Source organism: Pristiophorus japonicus, chromosome 1 (genome assembly GCF_044704955.1).
Source record: "Pristiophorus japonicus isolate sPriJap1 chromosome 1, sPriJap1.hap1, whole genome shotgun sequence".
Classification (NCBI taxonomy): Eukaryota; Metazoa; Chordata; class Chondrichthyes; family Pristiophoridae; genus Pristiophorus; species Pristiophorus japonicus.
This window is the reverse complement of record NC_091977.1, coordinates 343,696,026-343,722,098: the sequence shown is the minus strand read 5'-3', so window position 1 is coordinate 343,722,098 and position 26,073 is coordinate 343,696,026. Positions and strand designations below refer to the sequence as shown.

The window sequence follows — 26,073 nt, the reverse complement described above, 5'->3', positions numbered from 1 at the left end:
CAAACATGAAATTAGGGGTGCGTGCAATAAAGGTGCAGCAGTTATAATGGGTGACTTTAATATGCACATAGATTGGGTTAACCAAACTGGAAGCAATACGGTAGAGGAGGATTTCCTGGAGTGCATAAGGGATGGTTTTTTAGACCAATATGTCGAGGAACCAACTAGGGGGGAGGCCATCTTAGACTGGGTGTTGTGTAATGAGAGAGGATTAATTAGCAATCTCGTTGTGCGAGGCCCCTTGGGGAAGAGTGACCATAATATGGTGGAATTCTGCATTAGGATGGAGAATGAAACAGTTAATTCAGAGACCATGGTCCAGAACTTAAAGAAGGGTAACTTTGAAGGTATGAGGCGTGAATTGGCTAGGATAGATTGGCGAATGATACTTAAGGGGTTGACTGTGGATGGGCAATGGCAGACATTTAGAGACCGCATGGATGGACTACAACAATTGTACATTCCTGTCTGTCGTAAAAATAAAAAAGGGAAGGTGGCTCAACCGTGGCTATCAAGGGAAATCAGGGATAGCATTAAAGCCAAGGAAGTGGCATACAAATTGGCCAGAAATAGCAGCGAACCCGGGGACTGGGAGAAATTTAGAACTCAGAAGGAGGACAAAGGGTTTGATTAGGGCAGGGAAAATGGAGTACGAGAAGAAGCTTGCAGGGAACATTAAGACGGATTGCAAAAGTTTCTATAGATATGTAAAGAGAAAAAGGTTAGTAAAGACAAACGTAGGTCCCCTGCAGTCAAATCAGGGGAAGTCATAACGGGGAGCAAAGAAATGGCGGACCAATTGAACAAGTACTTTGGTTCGGTATTCACTGAGGAGGACACAAACAACCTTCCGGATATAAAAGGGGTCGGAGGGTCTAGTAAGGAGGAGGAACTGAGGGAAATCCTTATTAGTCGGGAAATTGTGTTGGGGAAATTGATGGGATTGAAGGCCGATAAATCCCCAGGGCCTGATGGACTGCATCCCAGAGTACTTAAGGAGGTGGCCTTGGAAATAGTGGATGCATTGACAGTCATTTTCCAACATTCCATTGACTCTGGATCAGTTCCTATGGAGTGGAGGGTAGCCAATGTAACCCCACTTTTTAAAAAAGGAGGGAGAGAGAAAACAGGGAATTACAGACCGGTCAGCCTGACATCGGTAGTGGGTAAAATGATGGAATCAATTATTAAGGATGTCATAGCAGTGCATTTGGAAAGAGGTAATATGATAGGTCCAAGTCAGCATGGATTTGTGAAAGGGAAATCATAGTTGATAAATCTTCTGGAATTTTTTGAGGATGTTTCCAGTAGAGTGGACAAGGGAGAACCAGTTGATGTGGTATATTTGGACTTTCAGAAGGCTTTCGACAAGGTCCCACACAAGAGATTAATGTGCAAAGTTAAAGCACATGGGATTGGGGATAGTGTGCTGACATGGATTGAGAACTGGTTGTCAGACAGGAAGCAAAGAGTAGGAGTAAATGGGTACTTTTCAGAATGGCAGGCAGTGACTAGTGGGGTACCGCAAGGTTCTGTGCTGGGGCCCCAGCTGTTTACACTGTACATTAATGATTTAGATGAGGGGATTAAATGTAGTATCTCCAAATTTGCGGATGACACTAAGTTGGGTGGCAGTGTGAGCTGCAAGGAGGATTCTATGAGGCTGCAGAGCGACTTGGATAGGTTAGGTGAGTGGGCAAATGCATGGCAGATGAAGTATAATGTGGATAAATGTGAGGTTATCCACTTTGGTGGTTAAAAACAGAGAGATAGACTATTATCTGAATGGTGACAGATTAGGAAAAGGGGAGGTGCAAAGAGACCTGGGTGTCATGGTACATCAGTCATTGAAGGTTGGCATGCAGGTGCAGCAGGCGGTTAAGAAAGCAAATGGCATGTTGGCCTTCATAGCAAGGGAATTTGAGTACAGGGGCAGGGAGGTGTTGCTACAGTTGTACAGGGCATTGGTGAGGCCACACCTGGAGTATTGTGTACAGTTTTGGTCTCCTAACCTGAGGAAGGACATTCTTGCTATTGAGGGAGTGCAGCGAAGGTTCACCAGACTGATTCCCGGGATGGCGGGACTGACCTATCAAGAAAGACTGGATCAACTGGGCTTGTATTCACTGGAGTTCAGAAGAATGAGAGGGGACCTCATAGAATAGTTTAAAATTCTGACGGGGTTAGACAGGTTAGATGCAGGAAGAATGTTCCCAATGTTGGGGAAGTCCAGAACCAGGGGACACAGTCTAAGGATAAGAGGGAAGCCATTTAGGACCGAGATGAGGAGGAATTTCTTCATCCAGAGAGTGGTGAACCTGTGGAATTCTCTACCACAGAAAGTTGTTGAGGCCAATTCACTAAATATATTCAAAAAGGAGTTAGATGAAGTCCTTACTACTAGGGGAATCAAGGGGTATGGTGAGAAAGCATGAATGGGGTACTGAAGTTGCATGTTCAGCCATGAACTCATTGAATGGCTGTGCAGGCTAGAAGGACCGAATGGCCTAATCCTGCACCTATTTTCTATGTTTCTATGTTTCTAAAATGCTGATAGGGTGCTTGTAAGATAAGTGTTTACTGAGCAGGTGCTTGGCACCAGACAGATTTAAGAAGCACTTGGAAAGCTTTTCAATCGTCATCTCAGAAATGACTTGTGTGTCCAACCAAGGATTATTTCCCGAGGAACTAAAGGTTGGAGTGAGCAGCAAGGTGACAGTAATAGGCAGCTCTCTGCCCTGGGCTCCAAACAGTCACAACAGTCACCAAACAGTCATTTGGTCATAATTATCCGAAAACTGGTGGAAGCTCCAGTGGAGGACTGCATCTAAAGTGGGGGGGGATCCATGGTTAAGGGCAGTGGAAATGGGAATGGCTATGGTCACAAATTTATTGGATTTCTTTTAATAATGAGTGTTCATCTCTGGATTCTGTGGGGAATAGAGAGCTTCTTACCTTTAAATGTATTCGTTATTCCTGCAGAAGAAGAATTGGACAAGGAAACCTGAATTTTGCCTCTGTTCCTTCACAGTTCAAAAAAGGACTGTAAAGTTAGATGGTGTCTGAATTTGGGGGTCTTAACTTGATCATTAACTTCAAAGAGAAATTTACGATTTTAACAAGGTGATTGATCTGACATATTTTCTCACAGAAGTCTACTTCAAAAACTTGCATTCAAAGACCTAGATTATTCAAAAATCCTATACAAAGGATGAATATGGAAGGACTCCACTGCTGGTACAATTTCTTTCACATTAACATCCAGAGTGGTTAAATTCAGTTTCACATTTATCATCCACTGGATGATTGAGCTTCCTTCCACATCTCTGCCAAAGTGCTCGTCTGGCAAGTTCCTGAGCTCCAAAATGGCTGTAGTTTGAAGTGAATTTTGAGAATTTCCACCAATGACCAGTACTAGACAAATCTTTGACAGAGTGCTTCTTTTAGACCTTTTAAAGGGGATGGTATCCACCTGAGATTCAGGTGCCAAGTTCCTGGGCTGTGAATAGCCAATTTTGTGATTACAAAACATGTGGAGCTGAGTTGTTTCTGGCAGTGAATCTTGTCCGATTTAATTCTCAATTAATCAGGGAAAATGATGAAACATTTAAATATATTTGGACAGAGGCTGCAGCATCTGCCTCGAATCTTGTACTAGTAACCAACATCCTCACCCCAAGGATGGTGAGCAGTTTTCACGTTAGAGGCCGCACAGTTGTCGGGAGGTCCCGCGCAGGCCAATCACCAGCTGTTTAATGCGACATTTGGCATTTGTGCAAAATTTTGAATGGACTGTGCAGTCTGTTAAAGGGACCGTGCACCCCCTCCAAAAAATTAGGGGGTGCATTGATGGTGAGCTGTCCTAGCTTTTGGCGGGGGGGGGCGGTGGTGTTGCAATATTGAAAATTGAATTTCCCATATAGCTTTTGACACACAGATTCCAGTTTTGTCCATCGAGGAGAAAGTCTGAAAATTGGAAGTGGATTGACAACATGATTGTGATTATATGAAGGGTCTTGGTCATTCTTGTTTCTTGATGCTGTGCAGATTAGACTTTGATTAAAAAGTTTGTCCTTTTTTGCTTAACACCTCGACACATAGGATAGTAGTTGGGGCAAAATCCTGCCCTGTGAATGGACTCTGCATTCGATTGGTTCTTTCTATATTAATGATGACAATCTATATAAATGACTTGGATTAAGGAACTGAGTGAAATGTATGCAAGTTTGCTGACGATACAAAACTAGGTAGGAAAGTAAGCTGTGAGGAGGACACAGATATAAACAGGGTAAGTGAGTGGGCAAGATGGTGCCAGTTAGAATATGATGTGGGTAAATGTCAGGTTATTCACTTTGGTAGGAAGAATAGAAAAATTGAATATTTTTTTAAATGGTGAGAATCTATTAAATGTTGGTGTTCAGAAGGATTTGGGTGTCCTCGTACAGGAAATGCAGAAAGTCAACATGCAGATGCAGGAAGCAAATGGCATGTTGGTCTTTATTGCAAAGGGGTTGCTACAAGGAAGTCTTGCTGCAATTGTACAGGGCTTTGGTGAGACCATACCTGGAGTACTGTATACAGTTTTGGTCTCCGTAGCTGAGGAAAGATATACTTGCCTTCGAAAGGATGTAACGAAGGTTCACCAGACTTATTCCTGGGATGAGAGGGTTGTCCTGTGAGGAGAGATTGAATTGATTGGGCCTATGTTCTCGGGAGTTTTGACAGGTGATTTCATTAAAACATATATATTTTTGAGAGGGCTTAACAGGGTAGATACTGAGAGACTGTTTTCCCTGGCTGGAGAGTCTAGAACTAGGGGACATTGTCTCAGGATAAGGGGTCGGTCACTTAGGATTGAAATGAGAAATCTCTTCACTCGGAGGGTTGTGAATCTTTGGAATTCTCTACCCCAGAGGGCCGTGGGTGCTCACTCGTTGAATATGTTCAAGACTGAGATTGCTAGATTTTTGGACTCGAAGGGAATCGAGGGATCTAGGGATCGGGTGGGAAAGTGGAATTAAGGTGGAAGATCAGCCACGATCTTATTGAATGGCGGAACATGCTCGAGGGGCCATTTGGCCTACATCCAATCCTATTTATTATGCTTTTATGGTTTGCTGACTCTTCCCAAAATGCCACTCCAAGATTGACTGCACGACGACCACCAAATTAGGCAATTACTTTGGAGAGAATTTTCTTGTCCCTTATTTTCGTTTATACAGGTGCAGCGCCTAAAATTCTGAACCCTTGGTTCCGGATTCCAGCCTTTTCCGGACTTTCGATTTGCTTTCTGACGTCACGAATCCGGAAACACCCGAGCCCAGGTTCGGGTATTTCCGGATTTCAGAACGTCAAGGGGAGTGGGAGGTGGGAGGGGGGTGGGGGGGAGATTCCCGGCGAGGAGTTGTTCAGGCCGTCCGGCCCCGCCGAAGAGGTTGGCGGCAGGCGGGCCCCGCTGAGGAGGTCCTGAGGTAAGGGCAGCGGCGGTGGAGTGAAGCCCGAGGTTGGGCAGTGACGGGGCCCCGAGGTCGGCAGGGTCGTTGGGTACGGATTCCGGAACATTTTATGGATTCCGGACGACCCTGCCACCGATTGGTCCGGATTTCGGAACTCCGGATTCTCGACGCTGCACCTGTGGTTTGAACCCATCATTTATTAAGGGAAGAGGAAAAGGTCTGTCTTGCCCCATTAAGACAGATAATAATGGATTTTGTGTAAAATATTTTTACATACTGCTGGCTTCTAAAGGGTGCCTTGGGCCCAAGTTTCCACATGATTTGCGCCTGATTTTTAGGAGCAACTGGTGGAGAACGGACTATCTTAGAAATCGCAATTCTCCACATTTTTTTTTTCTGCAGTTCTAGTCAGGTAGAACAGTTCTACTTTGGAACAGAATTTTTTCTTCAAAAGGGGGCGTGTCCGGCCACTGACGCCTGATTTAAAAGTTTCCACAGTGAAAACGTACTCCAAACTAAAGTAGAATGGAGCAAGTGAAGATTTTTGTAGAACTTGAAAAAACCTGTTCTACACATTAAAAAATCAGGCGCAGGTTACAAATTAGGCGTCCAGAACGAGGTGGGGGGGGTGGGGGAAGGGAAGTCATTAAATTCTATAATAAATCCTTATTTATACTTATACAAATATTATACATAAATCCAACCTGAATAAACATTTATAAGCAAAGAAAAGATTAAATAAACCATCTTCCTACCTGTGTGAAAGTGCTTCAGGCGGGCCTTTCGGGACCGAGACTTCGGGCAAGACCCGTCCCCAGCACCAGATTTACAGGTAGGTCGGAGAGAGAGAGAGAGAGAGAGAAGAGAGAGAGAGAGAGAGAGAGAGAGAGAGAGAGAGAGAGAGAGAGAGAGAGAGAGAGAGAGAGAGAGAGAGAGAGAGAGAGAGAGAGGAGGAGGGGGGGGAAGGAGGAGGCCAGGTCGGATCCAGTCCGGGGGGGGGGGGGAGGTCGGGTCCAGGCGGGTAGCGGGAACAGGAGCGCGGGTCAGTCGGTGGGGGGGGGGCGTGGGTGTCGGGTCTCGTACGGAGGCAGGGCGGGGCAGGGAGCGGGTGTCGGGTCTGGTCCGGAGGCGGAGCGGGTGTCGGGTCAGGTCCGGAGGTGGGGGGGCGAGCGGGTGTCGGGTCTGGTCTGGTCCGGAGGCAGGGGGGGGAAGCGGGTGTCTGGTCTGGTCGGGGGGGGGGGAGCAGGAGCTGGCCGTGGGAGGAGCCTTATTCACGCAGTGAGGCCATTCAGCCAGGGCTAGGGGCTGCGTGCTTCGGGCCCCTCCCACACAGTTTGGCGTCTGGAGCTACTGCACTTGCGTGCCCACTGTAGCGCGCATGTGCAGAGGTCCCGGCAATGTTTTCAGCGCAGGGACCTGGCTCCGCCCCTCCACAGCTCGTGCTGGCTGCGCCGAGGGCCAGAGGACCTGCAAGTAGGTGGAGAATACCGAGGATTTTTTTAGGCACACTTTGTGGCGCGAAAAACGGGCGTCCAGGTCGGGACTGCGCCGTTCTAGGCGCGTGTGGAAACTTGGGCCCCTTGTCTTTGATTTACAGTATCAGTGTGTTTAACATTCCAAACTTGCCATTTTTCGGGTGTCTTGTCCATTTCTTTTTAATAGTTTAGCAGTAACTTCCTGCATACCACAATAAGGGAGGCATTGTTCATTCAATGAAAAGCTTATTTAACCACCATCGACATTTTAATCCATGCAAATGATCCATTTTTGTGTGAGCTTGTCACTTACTAAGCTTGCATGCCTTGCAGATCCAGTATTTTGATCCTTTGTCTTAGATTTTCTGCTCCACTTTTTGAAAGACATCGATTTTAAGTTTATGAAGTCCTCTTCAAACATGCATGCCAACATAAGAAATGGGCAAACACTGACCAACAGTCTCATAAAGACCCCCAAGATTAGATCTGTGACACCATAACAAATGGTAGCTGGTTTGTACTTTTTCCACCAAATGCCAGATGGTAACAGTGAGCATAAGTAGTACAGGTTGAACCTCCCTTATCCGTCACCCTCGGGACCTGGCCTGTGTTGAATAAGGGATTTTGCCGGATGAGGGGAGGTCAGCGGGGGTGGCGGGGAGGGCGGGGGTGGAGGTGGAGGTGGAGGAGGAGGAGGAGGAGGAGGAGGAGGTCGGCGTCCCAGGCAGGCCGCGAAGTGTCGGTGCGACCCCAGTTGGGGTGGAGGTCGACCACGTTCTGCGCATCTGCCCCCAAGCTGCCGGAATCATGCCTGACAAGGGGTGGTGCCGGATAAGGGAGATCCAACCTGTAGTATTAGAAGGAAAAGCAACAAGTTCTGGAAATCGGAAAGAAAGATACAAAAAGCTGAAAATGCACAGTAGGTCAGTCAGCATATGTAAAGAGAGAGGTTATGGTGGGCAATTTTCATCAGAACTGAAGACTGAAAGAAAGGCATTTTATTAACCTTGGAAAAATGATGAGACTAAATGGGAGCTGGAAATTTTTCTGTGCGTGCTTGTGTCTTATAAATGTTGACTTGTGACTTAGTAATGCAAATTGACTTTTTAAAATCAGCAACTTACTTTTTTTAAATATAAAAATGAATGAAAAGCTTTTGTTATATTAAATCTATACTGTTCTGAAAACTTGCTGCAAGCACTACATGAGAAGCTAACTGGCCTCAGCTGTGGGGTCATTTAAGTACTCCAAAAGCCAAATCTATTTTAGGGTACAGAAAATGTCATGATTTTTAAAGCTCTAGCACACTTAAGTTACAACTTTGTATGGTGTAAATGTCTTCATTTTGTCATTAACATTGAGAAAATCCCTTAAATTACTGTAGCAAATGCTAGCTAAGGTTTCTATTTGCCCCCAGAATTTTTGATTTTCACATCACATTTATGAATTGAGAGAAAATGCAGTAAATGCACAGCCAGGTACGTGGAAGGCGAAATTCCCCTGCTGTGAGCCTCCTCTTGGTTTCTCGCGGGGGGGGCGGGCACTAACGGGTCACGAAAGTGTTTTCGCCCAGGGGGGCGAGGGAGGAGGAGGAGGATGGCGCGACCGGCTCCCACGAAATTGCGCGGGAGTTAGTGGAGACGCGAAACCAGTAGTGCCACGACCCTGCTGGTAGTGTCCCGGGCCGCTGCGCCTCTGGCGATAACATCATCATCATGCGAGGCGACCCCTTATCGTTTTGCACTGTGGCAGAAATTGCGTAGCATCTCGTGAGGCTGCCGCAAGCGATGCCAGCACCAGCCTTGCAGGTTGGGAACCGGGCCGCAATCTGCTCGCAGGGCGAAATTTATAGGGGAGGTGCGCGGCGCCATTTTTTACTGGCCTCGCTGCCAATTTTCACAGGGCCTGTGCAGCATGGCATTCTGTTTTGGCATGGCACCTGCATCCCCGGTGGCCTAGTGTAAGTGGTTTCCCTTGGGTGTTTTCGACCTGGGAGTCATTACTGTACTGAACAGATGAATGAGTCACGGACAAATACCTCGGTCTCCACCATTAATGCTTTATTAAAATTACCTCAACACAGCAAAACTACAAGTAAACACTGATATTGTAGTACAATCCAATACCCTGGCGTGTCTAAACTGCCCTGATTGCGAAGTACCCTCCGTCTAAACCCTCTGCTTGGATCCACAGTGTACCCCCGAATCTGTACTGACTGGCTGGATGTACCCCTATGATCCATGCAGCAAAACCTCCCCACTAAAATCCTTCTAAGGCTTGGTTGGGAGAACACACGACACCTCCTCACACAGTGGCTGTGATCTTAAAGATGCGTGGGCAGGGATGATGCTCACCGATTCATTGGCTTACTTGCTGCTTCTGGTGAAAATGTGACTCTTCTGGTTCCGTACTGTTTATGTTTTCTTCCCTCCATCCCAGACAGAGTGCTCAGTTCTTGTCGAGGCCACCTTTTATATCCCAAGTCTGTTTGCTTCTTCTGGCCAAATAAAATTTTTTCCTTGTTTCGAGGCTTCTGTCTGAGTGGCCCATGTGTATTCCAGGCTGGGGATGGGTTTTCACTTCCAACCTGTCTGGGCTTCATGGCTTTCTTTTGTTCTGGTTTCCTGCCTCTCGGGGTTATCTCATCCAGGTAATGGCTCTCTGACGAGTTCACATTGCTTAACAATGAACCCTCCATCTTTGCCCATTACCTGTGATGAGTTACCGTCTCCTGGCCATTGTAACATGTCCCAGACCACCCCCGCCCATCAGATGTGGATGGAATATTACCTGGGCCCCTCCCACAACAGGGGCTGCCAGCTCTTTTCTGCAGTGAGAAATATTAAAACGCAATGTCCAGATAATGTCCAACAATCCTTGGGGAGCTGATGCTTACACTAGTGTAGGCCCCTGAAAACCCTGCAGAGCTAAGTGTGCTCTCCCCTTTAACGGAATGGGTGGGCCCTTGGAATGCGTCAGCGTTATGTGGAGAGGCCGCGTTGCGCTCCAACTTTTACCCGGGTAGTGACACCGACAGGAAGTGGAGCACCAAATACTTCCCCCCGGGGGCAGTAAGCCCAATTTTCCCTCCGGTCAGGACTTCTGCGGCGGGAGCAGAATGTCCGTCCTTGCAAAGGTTACTGCCTCCAAAGTGGGCTATACGCAATTTTGGCCCCGTGGAATTTGATCATCAAAACACCAGTTAAAATCCTAGAATGCATGTAATATTCAATCACCACCGAACAGTGAGGCTGATCATCATCTTTCTTGAAGTTAAAACAGAAAACTGTTTCAACCCTTGTTGAAAAGCCCATTGGATTTGGTATTGGTGTTCTCATTTTCTTCTAGATCCAGTCAGAACATTATAACATGCAGGATTGCACTTTACATGGGCATTGTCACAGCATTGTAACAAACATCTCAAAGAAACATTGCCTCTTACTATTTACAAAGTGCTAATTCTGCCAACCCCAATTATATGGTTTTTGAGTATAATGAATCTTTATTTCTCCAGAGTTCTTTCATGACTCACTGAGGCAATGCATCTCCTGGCGTTGTACTGAGCCATACAATAAGCATTGCCCTGGTTTGATCCTTGGTCTGTGATAAGTAACTGACCATGGCCAGGGTGATAAGTTGGCATCAGTGGCCCTTGGCTGTGAAGGAAGAACACATTTACCTGGGTTCCCGCTACTGATTTCTATTCAGTGATTCTGTTGAAAACTGGGGCTCATGCATGAGGAATAGCTACTTAATTGGTGTGCCAGAAGATTGCATATCCCAGTATTAGTCAGTGTCTTCAGATGAGCAAGTTGTGGTGAAAAATTCTTCATCTTTGTCAAAAACCTTTGCAGCATTTCCTGGCCAAGAGGGTGGGTTGGCCGAGAGATGAAGATTACAGATTGTGGAATTCGGCTTTAAATTTGCTTATGTTTTTAAACTTTCCTCATCTGTGGGTGGAAAGTAACAACATAGCTGAAATCAGGAGCGAGTTATGTAGCTTCTCTGATACAAGCCCACTTTATACCAGTCCTTGGCATAATTCTGTTGTGCTATGCCATCCGACCAGAATAGGGCTTCTCTAGATTTAAATGAAGGTGTTTTAAAAATGTCATTTGTAATGTTTGCTGCAAGGTAATTATTAGCTGTATGCAACGATGCAAGGATTCAATGTGCCAAAATCACAAGAGGCTTAGAATGATGCTGTTGGTGTCCTCTAGTGGATTAAAGTGTAAATTACTTTGGAAAAAATCATTCAGTACGTATAGCATCTAAAAGCAGAAAAAAATAGTTGATTCCTGGTAGTGTTGCTCATAGACAAAAAACACTTTCTGATACTGTCTTTGCTTCTCCACTATTATATAATTCATTGTCTCTCTCTTTCCGTTTGTCTTCCACTCTTTCTAACTCTTGTTCTCTTACTCTACATCGTCTCACTCTTGTGATTTCTGTAAGCCATCGCTCCTTCCTTTCTTTTGTCTGTCTCTCTCCCACTCTGCCTGACACTCTTTTTTGTGACTCTCACTTCATGTCTGTGTCTCTCATACAATCCTTCATTGTTGCTCAATTTCGATCTTCAATGATAGAAAGCAGCAAGATGGAGCATAAACTGGAATATTCCTCAGTTGGTTGATCTTCCCATATCATTTGCAAACACTATTGATATGTAAAACATCTAGAGCACACTGGAACTGTGCTTGTTTTGTTCTGGCAGATAAATGCATTTGTAGAGCAATGAATTGGTTTGAAATTGAGTACTGAAGTGCTAACCGTAGGAACCAGAATAGGCCATTCAGCCCCTTTAGCCTCCTCCGCCATTCAATTAGATCATGGCTGACCTGTATCTCAACTGCTTACGCTCGCCATTGCTGCATATCCCCTTGTACCCTTACCTAACAAAATCAGTCGATCTCTGTCTTGACAGCTCCAATTGTCCTAACATCCACAGCCTATTCAGGGAGAGACTTCCAGATTTCTACTGCCCTTTGTGTGGAAAAAGTGCTTCCCGATTTCCCTCCTAAATGGCGAAGCTCTAATTTTAAGATTATTGTAGCCAGAAGCAATAAGCATAACTAATGCTTCAGGAAATAGTAACTTTACAAAATTGAACTAATCCTACCTTTTTCAAATTTTGATACTGTGGTCGGATGATGAAAGAAGTAAAGTGCGTTTTCCTTTTTTTTTCACTGCAATAGCTTGCCAGTGGAGTTTTCCAGCACATCAAGGATACCGTATTGTCAGCACTGAATCGCGAGCCCACTATGGACATCTCTCCAGATACAGTTGGAACTCTCAGTCTGATTATGTTGGCTCAAGCACAGGAGGTGTTTTTCCTTAAAGCAGCAGCTGGTAAATATAAGTATTTAAATGTTCTTTTGTTTGCACATGGGTTCTTACTGAGGCTTGTACTGATTTTATTATGATATTCCTGCTGTCATTTTGGTTTCACTCAGTATGTGCTTATTACTGAGTCAGCAAACAGGATTCCATTTTAGCATTTAACTTCAATAACAAGCTATCGTTTGCAAATCACAGTTCTTATTTGACTTGATGACATTAACAAAACTTTGCTTGAAGTGTTTCACTTTCCAGCTGTGCCAATAAAAATGGCACAGCTTTCTTAAATGCTGATGACATTTTAGTAATTTATCATGTAATGACCCCAACACAATTGGATGGATCTTTTTGGTGATAAAATTGTGTAAATAACTAAAAATAATTATAGCAGGCTAACTTTTTTGGGGTCAAACTGCGCCCTTCCCCGGCCTCCCTCCAAAACACACATCAGAAACATTGCCATAGACTCTTGTCCTAATGTGTACAGACTTATGTTGCTGACATGCTCGCTGACCTCACTCACTTTTGTCTTTTTTCTCATTTGCCATCTTGCTCCTTTCCTGGGTCTTCCCTGCTGTCCTTTACTACTCCTAGCATTGCACTCTTGTACTCTTTGTTTCTCACTCATGCTCTTCCCCTTCTTTATTGTGCTAATTTCCTTTATGGTACTGTATTTTTTCACTAACCGCTGACCCAACAAAGAGACATTTATTTTCCACCATTCACTGTGCTGAAACTGGATAGTCTCTGCATTCCACAGATTGAGAACCAGCACACTATTATTGCAGCCACAGCTTTTGTATGTGATGCTGGCACAGTATTACATCTCATTATTCTGGGTGGTCGAATGAAAAGTCGGTTATTAAAATCTAAATATTTTTAAAGATAATTATGGTAGCAATTTTTTTGTATTAAGATATGAAATTAATTAACTCTGAACATATTACATTTTTGACTTCAAATTTTAGCATATCACCGTTTTTTGCAAAAACTTTCAACCACAATTTAAATAGTGCATCTCAAGTAACAATGGCGTTTTAAATAAAATATACAAAAAGCAGAGCAGTTGGAGGAGGTGACTGAAGGTACAGTCGAAGAGAGAGGTTTTGAAGATAAGAGTTACCAGGTGCGTTTTAGGGAGAGAGTTTCAGAGTGCAAGAATATTGTGAATGAAGTTCTATCACTGACGGTGGAGATGGGGAGGGGAAGGAAGGATTTGCAGCCGGCCAGGGTTAGAAGAGTGAGGATGTGTCCTAGCACAGAGCTGGAGAGAGTTGCAGAACTAGCATGCATTAAGGTCATTGAATAACTTGTTGACAAAGATGTGAATTTTGAAATGCATACACTTATGGACCCAGTGGATCGCGGCAAGGAGAGGATGATGGGATACAGCCTGTGGGCTTTGAGATAACTTGGAGTTTGTAGGGGACAACTAGGGAGGCCAGTGAAGAGAGCTTTCAAAAAGTTAATCCTTGAGGTGATCAAGTTGAGGATGAGGATTTTGGTAGCAGTGGGGTGAGGGTAGGAGGTGGAAGTAGATGGTCTTGGGAGTACACCAGATGTGAGATTTGAAGCTCAGCTGAGTCAAATAGGACAATGACTTTGTATTCTAGCTGGTTTAAGAACATAAGAACATAAGAATTAGGATCAGGACTAACCTACCTCAACTCCACTTTCCTGCACTATCTCCATACCCCTCCATACCCCTTAATATCCAAAAAATCTATTGATGTGTGTTGAATATACTGAAAGAGTGAGAGCAGGCAAAAGGGAAGATATATTCAAAGCCGAAGGCATGAAATGTCTGCTGGAAGCCCAACAAGGTGGCTCTGGTCTGATGAGCAGCAAAACAGCTGCACTGGAATCATGGGTGGAGACAGAGTAGAAACATTGGTATTTACTGTGGTGCACATGAAAGCTGACCCCTCTTTTGTAAATGATGTTGCTGAGTTGCCGCATGCACATTAGCAACAGGAGACTGCGCTTAAAGCTTTGGGTTACACTGAACATTACTTTGCGATCTTGGGAGAAGAATCAGTTAGAGAAGATGAGCTGATTGTGGTGAGATCATTCAAGAATGGAAAACGAGGAGGAAGGTGCCTCAAAGCTGGACCATGGAGGAGTGGCGATTTAAAAAAAAAAGGAATCAGTTCCATAGGTCACAGAATGGTGAAGGAGGGATAGCACACCACAGTCTATATAGAAACATAGAAAATAGGTGCAGGAATAGGCCATTCGGCCCTTCGCGCCTGCACCACCATTCAATAAGATCATGGCTGATTATTCACCTCAGCACCTCTTTCCTGCTTTCTCTCCATACCCCTTGATCCCTTTAGCCGTAAGGGCCATATCTAACTCCCTCTTGAATATATCCAATGAATTGGCATCAACAACTCTCTGCAGTAGGGAATTCCACAGGTTAACAACTCTCTGAATGAAGAAGTTTCTCCTCATCTCAGTTCTAAATGGCTTACCCCTTATCCTTAGACTATGTCCTCTGGTTCTGGACTTCCCTAACATCGGGAACATTCTCCCTGCATCTAACCTGTCCAGTCCCGTCAGAATTTTATATGTTTCTATGAGATCCCCTCTGATCCTTCTAAACTCCAGTGAATACAGGTCCACTCGATCCAGTCTCTCCTCATATGTCAGTCCTGCCATCCCGGGAATCAGTCTGCACTTCCTCAATAGCGAGAACGTTCTTCCTCAGATTAGGAGTCCAAAACTGAACACAATATTCCAGGTGAGGCCTCACTAAGGCCCTATACAACTGCAATAAGACCTCCCTGCTCCTATACGCAAATCCCCGAGCTATGAAGGCCAACATACCATTTGCCGCCTTCTCCGTCTGCTGTACCTGCATGCCAACTTTCAATGACTGATGTACCATGACACCCAGGTCTCATTGCACTTTCCCTTTTCCTAATCTGCTGCTATTCAGACAATATTCTGCCTTCATGTTTTTGCCACCAAAGTGGATAACCTCACATTTATCCACATTATACTGCATCTGCCAAGCGTTTACCCACTCACCTAACCTGTCCAAGACACCCTGCAGCCTTTTAGCATCCTCCTCACAGCTCACCGCCACCTAGCTTAGTGTCATCTGCAAACTTGGGTGATATTACACTCAATTTCTTTATCTAAATCATTAATTATATTGTAAATAGCTGCGGGTCCCGGCACTGAGCCCTGCGGCACTCCACTAGCCACTGCCTGCCATTCTGAAAAGGACCCGTTTATCCCAACTCTCTGCTTCCTGTCTGCCAACCAGTTCTCTATCCACGTCAGTACATTACCATGTGCTTTAATTTTGCACACCAATCTCTTGTGTGGGACCTTGCCAAAAAAAGCCTTTTGAAAGTCCAAATAGACCACATCCACTGGTTTTCCCTTGTCCACTCTACCAGTTACATCCTCAAAAAATTCCAGAAGATTTGTCAAGCATGATTTCCCTTTCATAAATCCATGCTGACTTGGACTGATCCTGTCAGTGCTTTCCAAATGTGCTGCTATTACATCTTTAATAATTGATTCCAACATTTTTCCCACTACTGATGTCAGGCTAACCGGTCTATAATTCCCCGTTTTCTCTCTTCCTCCTTTCTTAAAAAGTGATGTTACATTAGCTACCCTCCAGTCCATGGGAACTGATCCAGAGTCGATAGACTGTTGGAAAATGATCACCAATGCCTCCAGTATTTCTAGGGCCACTTCCTTAAGTACTCTGGGATGCAGACCATCAGGCCCCGGGGATTTATCGGCCTTCAATCCCATCAATTTCCCTAACACAATTTCCCGCCTAATAAGAATTTCCTTCAGTTCCTCCTTCTCACTAGACCCTCAGTCCCCTAGTATTTCCAGAAGGTTATTTGTGTCTTCCTTCGTGAAGACAGAACCAAAGTATTTGTTTAACTGGTCCGCCATTTCTTTGTTCCCCATTATAAATTCACCTGAATCTAACTGCAAGGAACCTACGTTTGTCTTCACTAATCTTTTTCTCTTCATATATCTATAGAAGCTTTTGCAGTCAGTTTTTATGTTCCAAGCAAGCTTCCTCTCAAACTCTATTTTCCCCCTCCTAATTAAACCCATTTGTCGTCCTCTGCTGAATTATAAAATTCTCCCAGTCCTTAGGTTTGCTGCTTTTTCTGGCCAATTTATATACCTCTTCCTTGGATTTAACACTATCCTTAATTTCCCATGTTCGCCATGGTTGAGCCACCTTGCCTGTTTTATTTTTACTCCAGACAAGGATGTACAATTGTTGAAGTTCATCCATGTGATCTTTAAATGTTTGCCATTGCCTATCCACCATCAACCCTTTAGGTATGATTTGCCAGTCTACACATGTTGTCACACATGCTGTTGTTGGCTTTGACCAGTGATCTTGATGATAATGGGATGGAATTATTTGGAGTAGTAAAGGAGATGGGCATCCAATTGGGTGGTGATTAATTGTTTAAAAACCTTAGAGGAAATTGTGGTTTGAGATGCAGCAGTAGTTCAGCATGCCAGAATGTTTGAGAGGTGCTTTTTAAAAAGCAGGGTGATGGCAGCATTTTTGAGGGGGTGCATGTTGCATAAGGAAAAGGAGAGGTTTCAGGCATTGAGCCAAGGAGTAAAACATAGAAACATAGAAAATAGGTGCAGGAGTAGGCCATTCGGCCCTTCTCGCCTACACCACCATTCAATGAGTTCATGGCTGAACATGCAACTTCAGTACCCCATTCCTGCTTTCTTGCCATACCCCTTGATCCCCCTAGTAGTAAGGACTTCATCTAACTCCTTTTTGAATATATTTATTGAATTGGCCTCAACAACTTTCTGTGGTAGAGAATTCCACAGGTTCACCACTCTCTGGGTGAAGAAGTTTCTCCTCATCTCGGTCCTAAATGGCTTATCCCTTATCCTTAGACTATGACCCCTGGCTCTGGACTTCCCCAACATTGTGAACATTCTTCCTGCATCTAACCTGTCTAAACCCATCAGAATGTTAAATGTTTCTATGAGATCCCCTCTCATTCTTCTGAACTCCAGTGAATACAAGCCCAGTTGATCCAGTCTTTCTTGATAGGTCAGTCCCGCCATCCCGGGAATCGTCTGGTGAACCTTCGCTGCACTCCCTCAATAACAAGAATGTCCTTCCTCAGGTCAGGAGACCAAAACTGTACACAATACTCCAGGTGTGGCCTCACCAAGGCCCTGTACAACTGTAGCAACACCTCCCTGCCCCTGTGCTCAAATTCCCTCGCTATGAAGGCCAACATGCCATTTGCTTTCTTAACCGCCTGCTGTACCTGCATGCCAACCTTCAATGACTGATGTACCATGACACCCAGGTCTCGTTGCACCTCCCCTTTTCCTAATCTGTCACCATTTAGATAATAGTCTGTCTCTGTTTTTACCACCAAAGTGGACAAGCTCACATTTATCCACATTATACTTCATCTGCCATGCATTTGCCCACTCACCTAACCTATCCAAGTCGCTCTGCAGCCTCATAGCATCCTCCTCGCAGCTCTCACTGCCACCTAACTTAGTGTCATCCGCAAATTTGGAGATACTACATTTAATCCCCTCATCTAAATCATTAATATACAGTGTAAACAGCTGGGGCCCCAGCACAGAACCTTGCGGTACCCCACTACTCACCGCCTGCCAATCTGAAAAGTACCCATTTACTCCTACTCTTTGCTTCCTGTCTGACAACCATTTCTCAATCCATGTCAGCACACTACCCCCAATCCCATGTGCTTTAACTTTGCACATTAATCTCTTGTGTGGAACCTTGTCGAAAGCCTTCTGAAAGTCCAAATATACCACATCAACTGGTTCTCCCTTGTCCACTCTACTGGAAACATCCTCAAAAAATTCCAGAAGATTTGTCAAGCATGATTTCCCTTTCACAAATCCATGCTGACTTGGACCTATCATGTCACCTCTTTCTAAATGTGCTGCTATGCCATCCTTAATAATTGATTCCATCATTTTACCCACTACCGATGTCAGGCTGACCGGTCTATAATTCCCTGTTTTCTCTCTCCCTCCTTTTTTTAAAAAGTGGGGTTACATTGGCTACCCTCCACTCGATAGGAACTGATCCAGAGTCAATGGAGTGTTGGAAAATGACTGTCAATGAGTAGTGGGTGATTGTTCCGGAGGATTGGGAGGGTATCAATGAATTGGGGGGTGGGGAGATGGGTCTAAGAGTCATTGGGTGAGTGCAGCTGGAGATAAAAATGGCAAGTGTGGGGAATGCATTTTGTCAAGGAGAACAATCTGGAATTGTGGTTGTTCTCCAGGGTGATCCGAAGAATAGGTTTTGGCCACAGAGTGGAATAGACAATGCCATTTAAGGTAGTCAAGCCACATATTGTGGTTACTGGCCAGGTAGTTGGGAGCATTTTGTGTGCAAATTGAGGATGGTCTTATTTGACATGTACCACCTTTTGCCATGCTATATATTACTTCAGTTTTATTATGAGTCGGTATGGTTATTTGAGTGGAAATTGCCATGTGTGAAAGCGCAGGATTGTAACGGATTATACTTCTAAAAAGCTAGAAAATGTTGGTGATAGCTAAGATGTAAAATAATTGTACTTTGAGTCTGTTTATTTACAAAGCAATAGTGCTTAGTATTTTTTTCTAGATAATGTGTTTTTTTTTGTAGATCTTGTAAAACAATTATATCTGATTTTGGCTGCTAATTTATTGTTACTTGCTCAGGGAAATGGTTGTCTGTTTTGTTTTCCATTTTCTGTGTGATCTTAGAATTCATGAAGGCATGTATTTTATGAGTAGCTTCTTGACTGATTATTTCTTTTGCTGAACCATGACCCACTCATTAGTTAGCTGTCAGCAAAGGTGTTCATCCAACGGGTGTAGACCTCCAATTTTCTGCAAGATATATCATTCTATTTGGCCTCAATGTATCCACTGTAGTCCTGTCATTAGCCATGTTTGTACCATTAGTTTGATGGTAGTCTGATAAATCCAATTGGGAATTCAGGAGAAACCTTTTTACCCAGAGAATGGTTAGAATGTGGAACTTGCTACGACAAAGAGGAGTTGAGGTAACAAACATAAATACATTTAAGGGGAAGCTAAATAAACACATGATGAAGAAAGGAATAGAAGAATATGTTGATGGGGTTCCATGAAAAAGGTTGGGAGGTGGCACGTGAAGAGCATGCACAGTGGCATGGATCTGTTGGGCCGAATGGCTGTTTCTGTGCTGTAAATACTATGGGCTAAAATTTCTTCTGGGATCGCCCAGTTTCTGCCTGTTTTTGTAAAAAATGAAAATTACCACCCGTTTCGATTATTGCCGATGCTATTTTCGGCCTACCATTGCCGCTGGCGTACCTGTACATTGCTCACCCACATTTGCCGCCCAGAAATCGCTCCAAATTCCCTTCCAGTGCTAATTTGCACAAAAATGTTCTTTTTAACCTCGGCTACTGCCCTTTATCGCTCGGATCGAAAGCGCCCATTTTTTTATGGACTTAACTGACTTGGGCCCAGCGTTATGCCTCCCTCCATTTTGTTTTTGCATATTTGAAGAATCCACGATCCTCGCTGGATTTGAAGATAATTATCCGAGCCTCCAAGTTGTCAATAACGTTACTCTTTCTTAAGCTCCTGATCAGCAATCACACTTAAAATAACAATCACACGTTGCATTTTTACGACTGGCGTGTATGTTTTTTATTTATTTAAGCGGGCTGTTTAAACCGATCTGCCTGTCTTTTTTTTATCACTGACCCACTCTTTGCCTAAGCTTCGGGGCTCCTTGATTTTGGTAGTTGCGGAATAGTCAGGGCGATTACTCCAGCCCCTTTTGCAGGAAATCTCCAGTGGGATGGATTTGCTTGCGGTCCCGTGACGGTAATCGATCACGAAGTTGCTGTTCAACTGCATTCAGTGCACATCAATGAAAAGTTACATTTTCCACTCGACGCCTAACATTCTGAGCGGCTTCACAATCGTATCCTTTTTCACGACATAAATTGGGCTGCATTAGTTTAGGATGGATTCATTGTGCACTGTTTGGCAAATCGAGAGTAAAATCTGAGAGTGATCACAGTTGCTCACTTGCTTTTAATGCTCAATATAGTTTTCAGTCATTTCGATTGCAGATAGTAAAGGGAGCGCCACCTAATGGAAACCATTGATACATTTCTGCTTAGAAAATTTTAATACCACTTGAAAACAACAAGGCAACTGGTGTCAGAACTTTTTGTACCATGGGAGAGTGAAAGGTTTAACTGTGTGTATTTGAAGAATCCACGATCCTCCATAGATTTGAAGATATGTGGAAGTTGAATTAAAATTACAAATGCCATCCGGTACTTGCGCTATCTGCTTAGAACAGTATAGCTGGTACCTGGCTGCAAGATCTTATTCATGTTGAAAAACAAGTCATGCACTTTCACAGTGATGCATTAAACTTCAGCTGAAGTGGTCTGATATACTCTATTGGGGCCATCAATATTGAAATAAAAGGAAAGCAAGATTGGTGGCAAAACAGTGAAATGCTTCACCACGGGAGAGCTCCACTCTGTAAAGCATTACAATAGCGACAGTAAGTTCAATGATCAGGTAAACAAAATGTAGTATCATTAAACAATTGTCTTTTTTAATTAAAAGGTCAGTGCAGGCATTAATACATTTTAATAGGATAGCAGTTGAAAAACTGAATATTAGTAAGGGAGGAGTTAAGCTGTCAGGTCCCCTGAATTTAATAGATAATAGAGGTCCATGAAGAATCTAATATTAAAAAGGATACCTGAAGGAAGAAACAATTAAATGGGGACACTAGTAAGTAGTAAAATCAGAAAGAGAACATTAGAGATTTTCCCTGAATTTCCACAGACCAAAAAATAGTGTCCCCATTTAAATTAAACTCTCAATAGGACAAGGGGACACTGGTAAAAGGTAACTTTAGGACTGATTTCAGGAGGTCCTTCATGTGGAAAGTAGTAGACGCTCTGGTGGGGAAGCAAAAACCTAGAATCATTGAAGAAACAATTAGATGCAGCAATGGCTAAGACTGTAAGGTTGTTCTGGATGGATGAAGTAGGATGGGCTGAATAGTCTTCTTTATCTGTAAGTATCTTGTGATCTTGTATTACGTTTGGTAATATGTTTCAAGGTCTGCAGGGAAAACCATCCTTCGGCTTAACACACGTCAGGGGCCAAAATTCAGCCTGCCAAAAATGTGTCTCACCGCCGGACCTAAACAGTACAGTTACGAGCGACACTGGCAATCACGCATTTAAAGTTGTGTTTCCTAAAAGTTGTCATATGGGACATATTTTCTCCTTCCCAGAAGTGAGTGAGACACAGTATAAGAATGGTTTAGTTGAATAAATTTTTTTAATAAAACTTGTAATTTGTATTAAACTTTTAACAATGTAATAAAATAACATCATTCTTCTGAATGAAAATTTTGACCAAAAATACATTATCAGCAACAACAATGACACCATCAACAGTATAAACAACACTCAAACCACCCCTGCATCCTCCCACGGTTCTATCTGCGGCCACCTTTCCCAACACCTTTCCTTCCCCCTCCCCCCCCCCCCCCCTTCCATTATCAATACCCCTGGCCCTGTCCACGTCGTGTAGCAGCAGAGCACCTTGAGCATGTCTGCTGAGGGGGGTGCGACAATGGCAGCGCTCTGTGTGGGTGTTCTGGAGAAGATGGAGGTGCTGAGGACCCATCTTCAAAGTCGGAAGAAACTGGTTCCTCCCGACGATCAGGTGCTGTCACCATTGGTGGTATGCAACCTTGGGGTGCAGTGCCATATCCCACGACCGTCGATTGCCACATAGCATTGGCATTGACAGTGTGGGTATTCTCCCTCACCTCACCTCACTTCCGATTGACAGGCTGCTAAAGCTGCGATGTTTGCGACAGCCCAGCAATGTCCTGGAGGAGCTCGCGACTCAAGTCAATGCTCATCCTGTACAGTTCTACCATGTTTCGGTTCGCATCGGCCTGTCGCGCAGCTTTGCCACCTTGGCGGATCATCCACCACGGATTCAGCATGGAGGTCAGTGTGCGCTGCTGCATGCCGCCTTGATCCCGCTTCCTCGGGCCGGAATCCAAGAAAGTTGGATTCCAACGAGGAACTGATGGCCACAGGTAGAAAGGACCCTTCAAGTCCCTCCTCCTGCACCACCACCGTTACAATGTTCTGAAGAGTGTTCTCGTCCTGCTCCTGCAGCACCCTCTCTTCCGTCTCTTCCACCACCATCTCTTCATTCGTTATTCCCTGCAATGACTCCTCTCTGGGAGGGGCAGGTGGCTCCACCTGTGCAACTGTAAAAACATAACATTAATGGTTTGTGACAGTGGAGGGGAGGGGTCAGAGGTAACATCAGAGCAATTCACTTTGTGCAGGCTAATGTGGAGAACAAACATTTTTTACCAAGGATCATTACATGACAGTATCATAAGCAAAGTACAGAGGAAGTACATGACATAACAAAACTTCAATCCCAAACCGTTTGTTTTCCAAGTGGCAGTGTGCATGTCACAACTAACAACATTTCTTGCTCCCAGCATTACATTACATTCTTCATTATATTGCCATTAGATTGAATTATATGACCGCAGTATAGCCCAGGGATTATGCAGACTTGCCCTCTGGGAGAACTGGTTCGGCACCAACACACGTAGCGGTGCGATCATATGCTCCCGTCAGGGCTGCAGCACGTTCCTCTAGGTTTGTCAGAGGAATAGTCTTTGGCGGACTTCCGCCCGTTTTGTGGAGCTCCGCCCTATTGCCAGCTAATTTTTTCTGCAAATGTGACAAAAAATATGTCAACTAATTTCACAGCTACTAATATCACGTACACGCGCACACACACACACATGCACCCCCAATTAACCGTCCCCAGTCTTTTCGTCAACAAGTGCACCATTTAAGTTCTGTTAGCACTCAAGTGTTGCACGATGAACACATGAAAATACAGAACACTAACACAATGAGATCAATGATGGGTCTTAAAAAATGTCACCAAGCTTTACAACATAGTAAAACATGGCACTACTTAAGAGTAATTCGTCAATGCATGATAAAAGTTCTTTCTTACACTTGTAGACCCAACGATGTCATTAGTGGCACTGGTTCGGCCCCCGCATTACTGGTGTGATGGAGGACACCGCCGAAGCGATCTCTTGCCATAACTGCTGATAAACATATGATGATGGTTTCCTTTGCCCACCCAGTGTTAATTGATCCCAGCGGGCCTCCACTTTGTGGACCAATAATTTCTGGGCTTCTTTGGAGAAACGAACAGCTCATCTCCTCCCATCGACCTCCCTCTCCACTTCCATGGCTTGATTTTCCATGTTATTTATATGTATTTATATATTTGAATTTAAATTATTATTTATTATTATTAGTATTATTGTTTATGATGTATTGCTATAATTAAGTTATTTTATTATCAATTATATTATCAAATAATAGTCAATATAATCCTCAATCGGTTTAACACAGATATTTTTTGAATAGCTCCCCTGTGAGATACACCTCTGCACTTTTAAATTGTCCACTGCTCTGTCTTCTCTGCGCATGCACAGGGTCACCCTTGACCCTGAAATCGCGGGAGAATGGCTGCACAAGCGCAGAGAAGCAAAAACAGCTGTTTTTCCAGTGGTGCTGCTTGCCTTTAGTAAGACGAGCAGATCGCCGAGTTTTAGTTATCCTTCCACCGCCTGCTCCGGCCCGCTACCACAACGCATTGCCACCGCCCAGACTGAAGGACCGAAAACTGCGGGAGCGCGCAGCAGCAGTATTCCGGCGGTTGCAAAGACGCAACCGCCGGAATACCGCTAAGGATCTGGCGGCAGCGATCCGAGGTGAATTTTTAGCTCACTGCATCTATTCTACTTTCCTAACCTGTATTGCATGAGATTACACTCAATGGATACCAGAGTGCTTTGTTAGAAAGTAGGCTAACAGAAAAGTCACCGTTTCATCAAGGAATTAATTGCTAACCATTCTATGTGAGAGTCACTTTTATTTCTCTCCCCACCTTTTTGAAAGCAAGTACTCAAAAGTTAATTTTTTTTTAAGATTGTGATTATTTTCATTGTACCTTGTATATAAATTGATCATCCTCTGTTGAGCATGGCTATATCATATGCTGTTCCTGACTTAACTGATGATCCAAATGCTGTAGGACATTAGAAATTGATTTTGATTTTGTTTTGAGATTGAATTTGCTTTTGTCAGTATTCACCACTGACTGTAGAGGCTTTTTTTTGTTGAGAATGCAAGTTCAAAGCCTTTGGAACCACCAAAGTTGAAGAGAAAAAAAAGGAGGGAATAGGACAATGGTGAAGTTGCCAAACTTGAAGATTGTGAGTGATTGAAGTTTTATGATCCTGAGTTCAAATAGGGGAGTTAGTAAAGGGACTAGATTCCAATTCACTGAGGATGTAAAAAAGATGAAAAAATGTGCAGGACAACATATTTGGAGCTTAGAAGGAACAGAGTACAGTTCATAGTATAGAGAAAAGAAGGATTACAATAGCGAAGGAAGTTGAAACCTGGAAGGGAAAAAAAAGTCACACACTAGATAAGTATTTTCTTAAACCCTGTTCAGAGCTGCAAGATGTGTTGAAGCTACCCATACATGGGAACAACATTTTAGTTCTGGGTAGGTTTTGATTGCTGACACTGGAATGCAGGTCTATAATCTCAGAGGCATATGGAGGAACCTTAGTGCTGCTGGGTTGAGTGAGCATGACTTGACAATACACAAACTGCACATCCTTACAACTGAAGGTTGTTTGAAGGCTGGAAATGGGGTTAAAATAAGAAACTAATAGGGTGATGATAACAAAATTATGGATGTATTCTTTTATGTGAAAAAAAAATACCGATTGCATTTTCCATTGGTTTGTCTGCTAAAATGACGAGTAATAAGTGTCGGCAAAATTTTACATACTTCCAAGTCTCTTCTTGGAAAATCTCCAGAAATAAAAGCTGTTTTCAGTTCACCGTTGTCGAGTTGGATGAACATTAGTTAGCAGCTGGCCCATCCTGAATTTCTACAAATAATTTCAAAATTAAGTTCCAAGTATCTTGACTACATTTATGGGTGACCTTTTAAGCAGATGCACTCTTTTTGAAACACATTTTGATGGGATTAAAACAAAATCTTGTAATCTCTGAAGTGATTAAATTCCTCTCGGCTGAAAACCTACTTGTAACTGAGTTGCTTGGTTATGATTTTCGTGCTTTTTTTCAGTGGGCTGATGAAATGATGGGGTTTAGTCATTCTGTAAGTGGTTGAGCAAATCTGATCATTAATTTATATGAAAAATTGGATACATAGTACAAATATGCCAGGGTGTCAATCTGTCTGAGCTTTTGTCTCATGGACTGCAAAGGTGCATAATGTCAGGCTTTGGGGGCACACATATAAAGTTTATTCCCATACTTAATTTGTATATATCTGAAGTTGACGCCAGCACTTACTGGTGTTTTAATTGAAGATTTGTCCACCAATTAAGCAAGAGTTTAATAATAGTAACAGAAAATGCTGGAACTACTCAGCAGGTCAGGCAGCATCTATGGAGAGAGAGAGAGAGAGAAACAGAGTTACCGTTTCAGGTCTGTGACCCTTCGTCAGAACAAGAAAAAGTTAGAGATGTAGCAGATTTTAACCAGGTGCAGAAGGAGGAAAAGGACGGGGGAGAGGAAAGAACAAAAGGGACTACCTGTGATCGGGTGGAAAGCAGGAGGGATTAAATGCTGCAAATGGGAATGGCAGAA

General features: G+C 43.7%; 1 protein-coding gene across 4 annotated transcripts in view; it reads left to right on the top strand.

Moving 5' to 3' along the window:
* Nucleotides 1-26,073, top strand: part of pdcd6ip (programmed cell death 6 interacting protein) — a 140,776-nt gene that overhangs the window by 48,842 nt on the left and 65,861 nt on the right. For all 4 annotated transcript variants that reach the window (XM_070889947.1, XM_070889938.1, XM_070889966.1 and 1 more), the window contains exon 5: nucleotides 12,127-12,280. In XM_070889947.1, coding sequence (XP_070746048.1) covers nucleotides 12,127-12,280 — 154 coding nt within the window. The remainder of the gene's footprint in view (nucleotides 1-12,126; nucleotides 12,281-26,073) is intronic.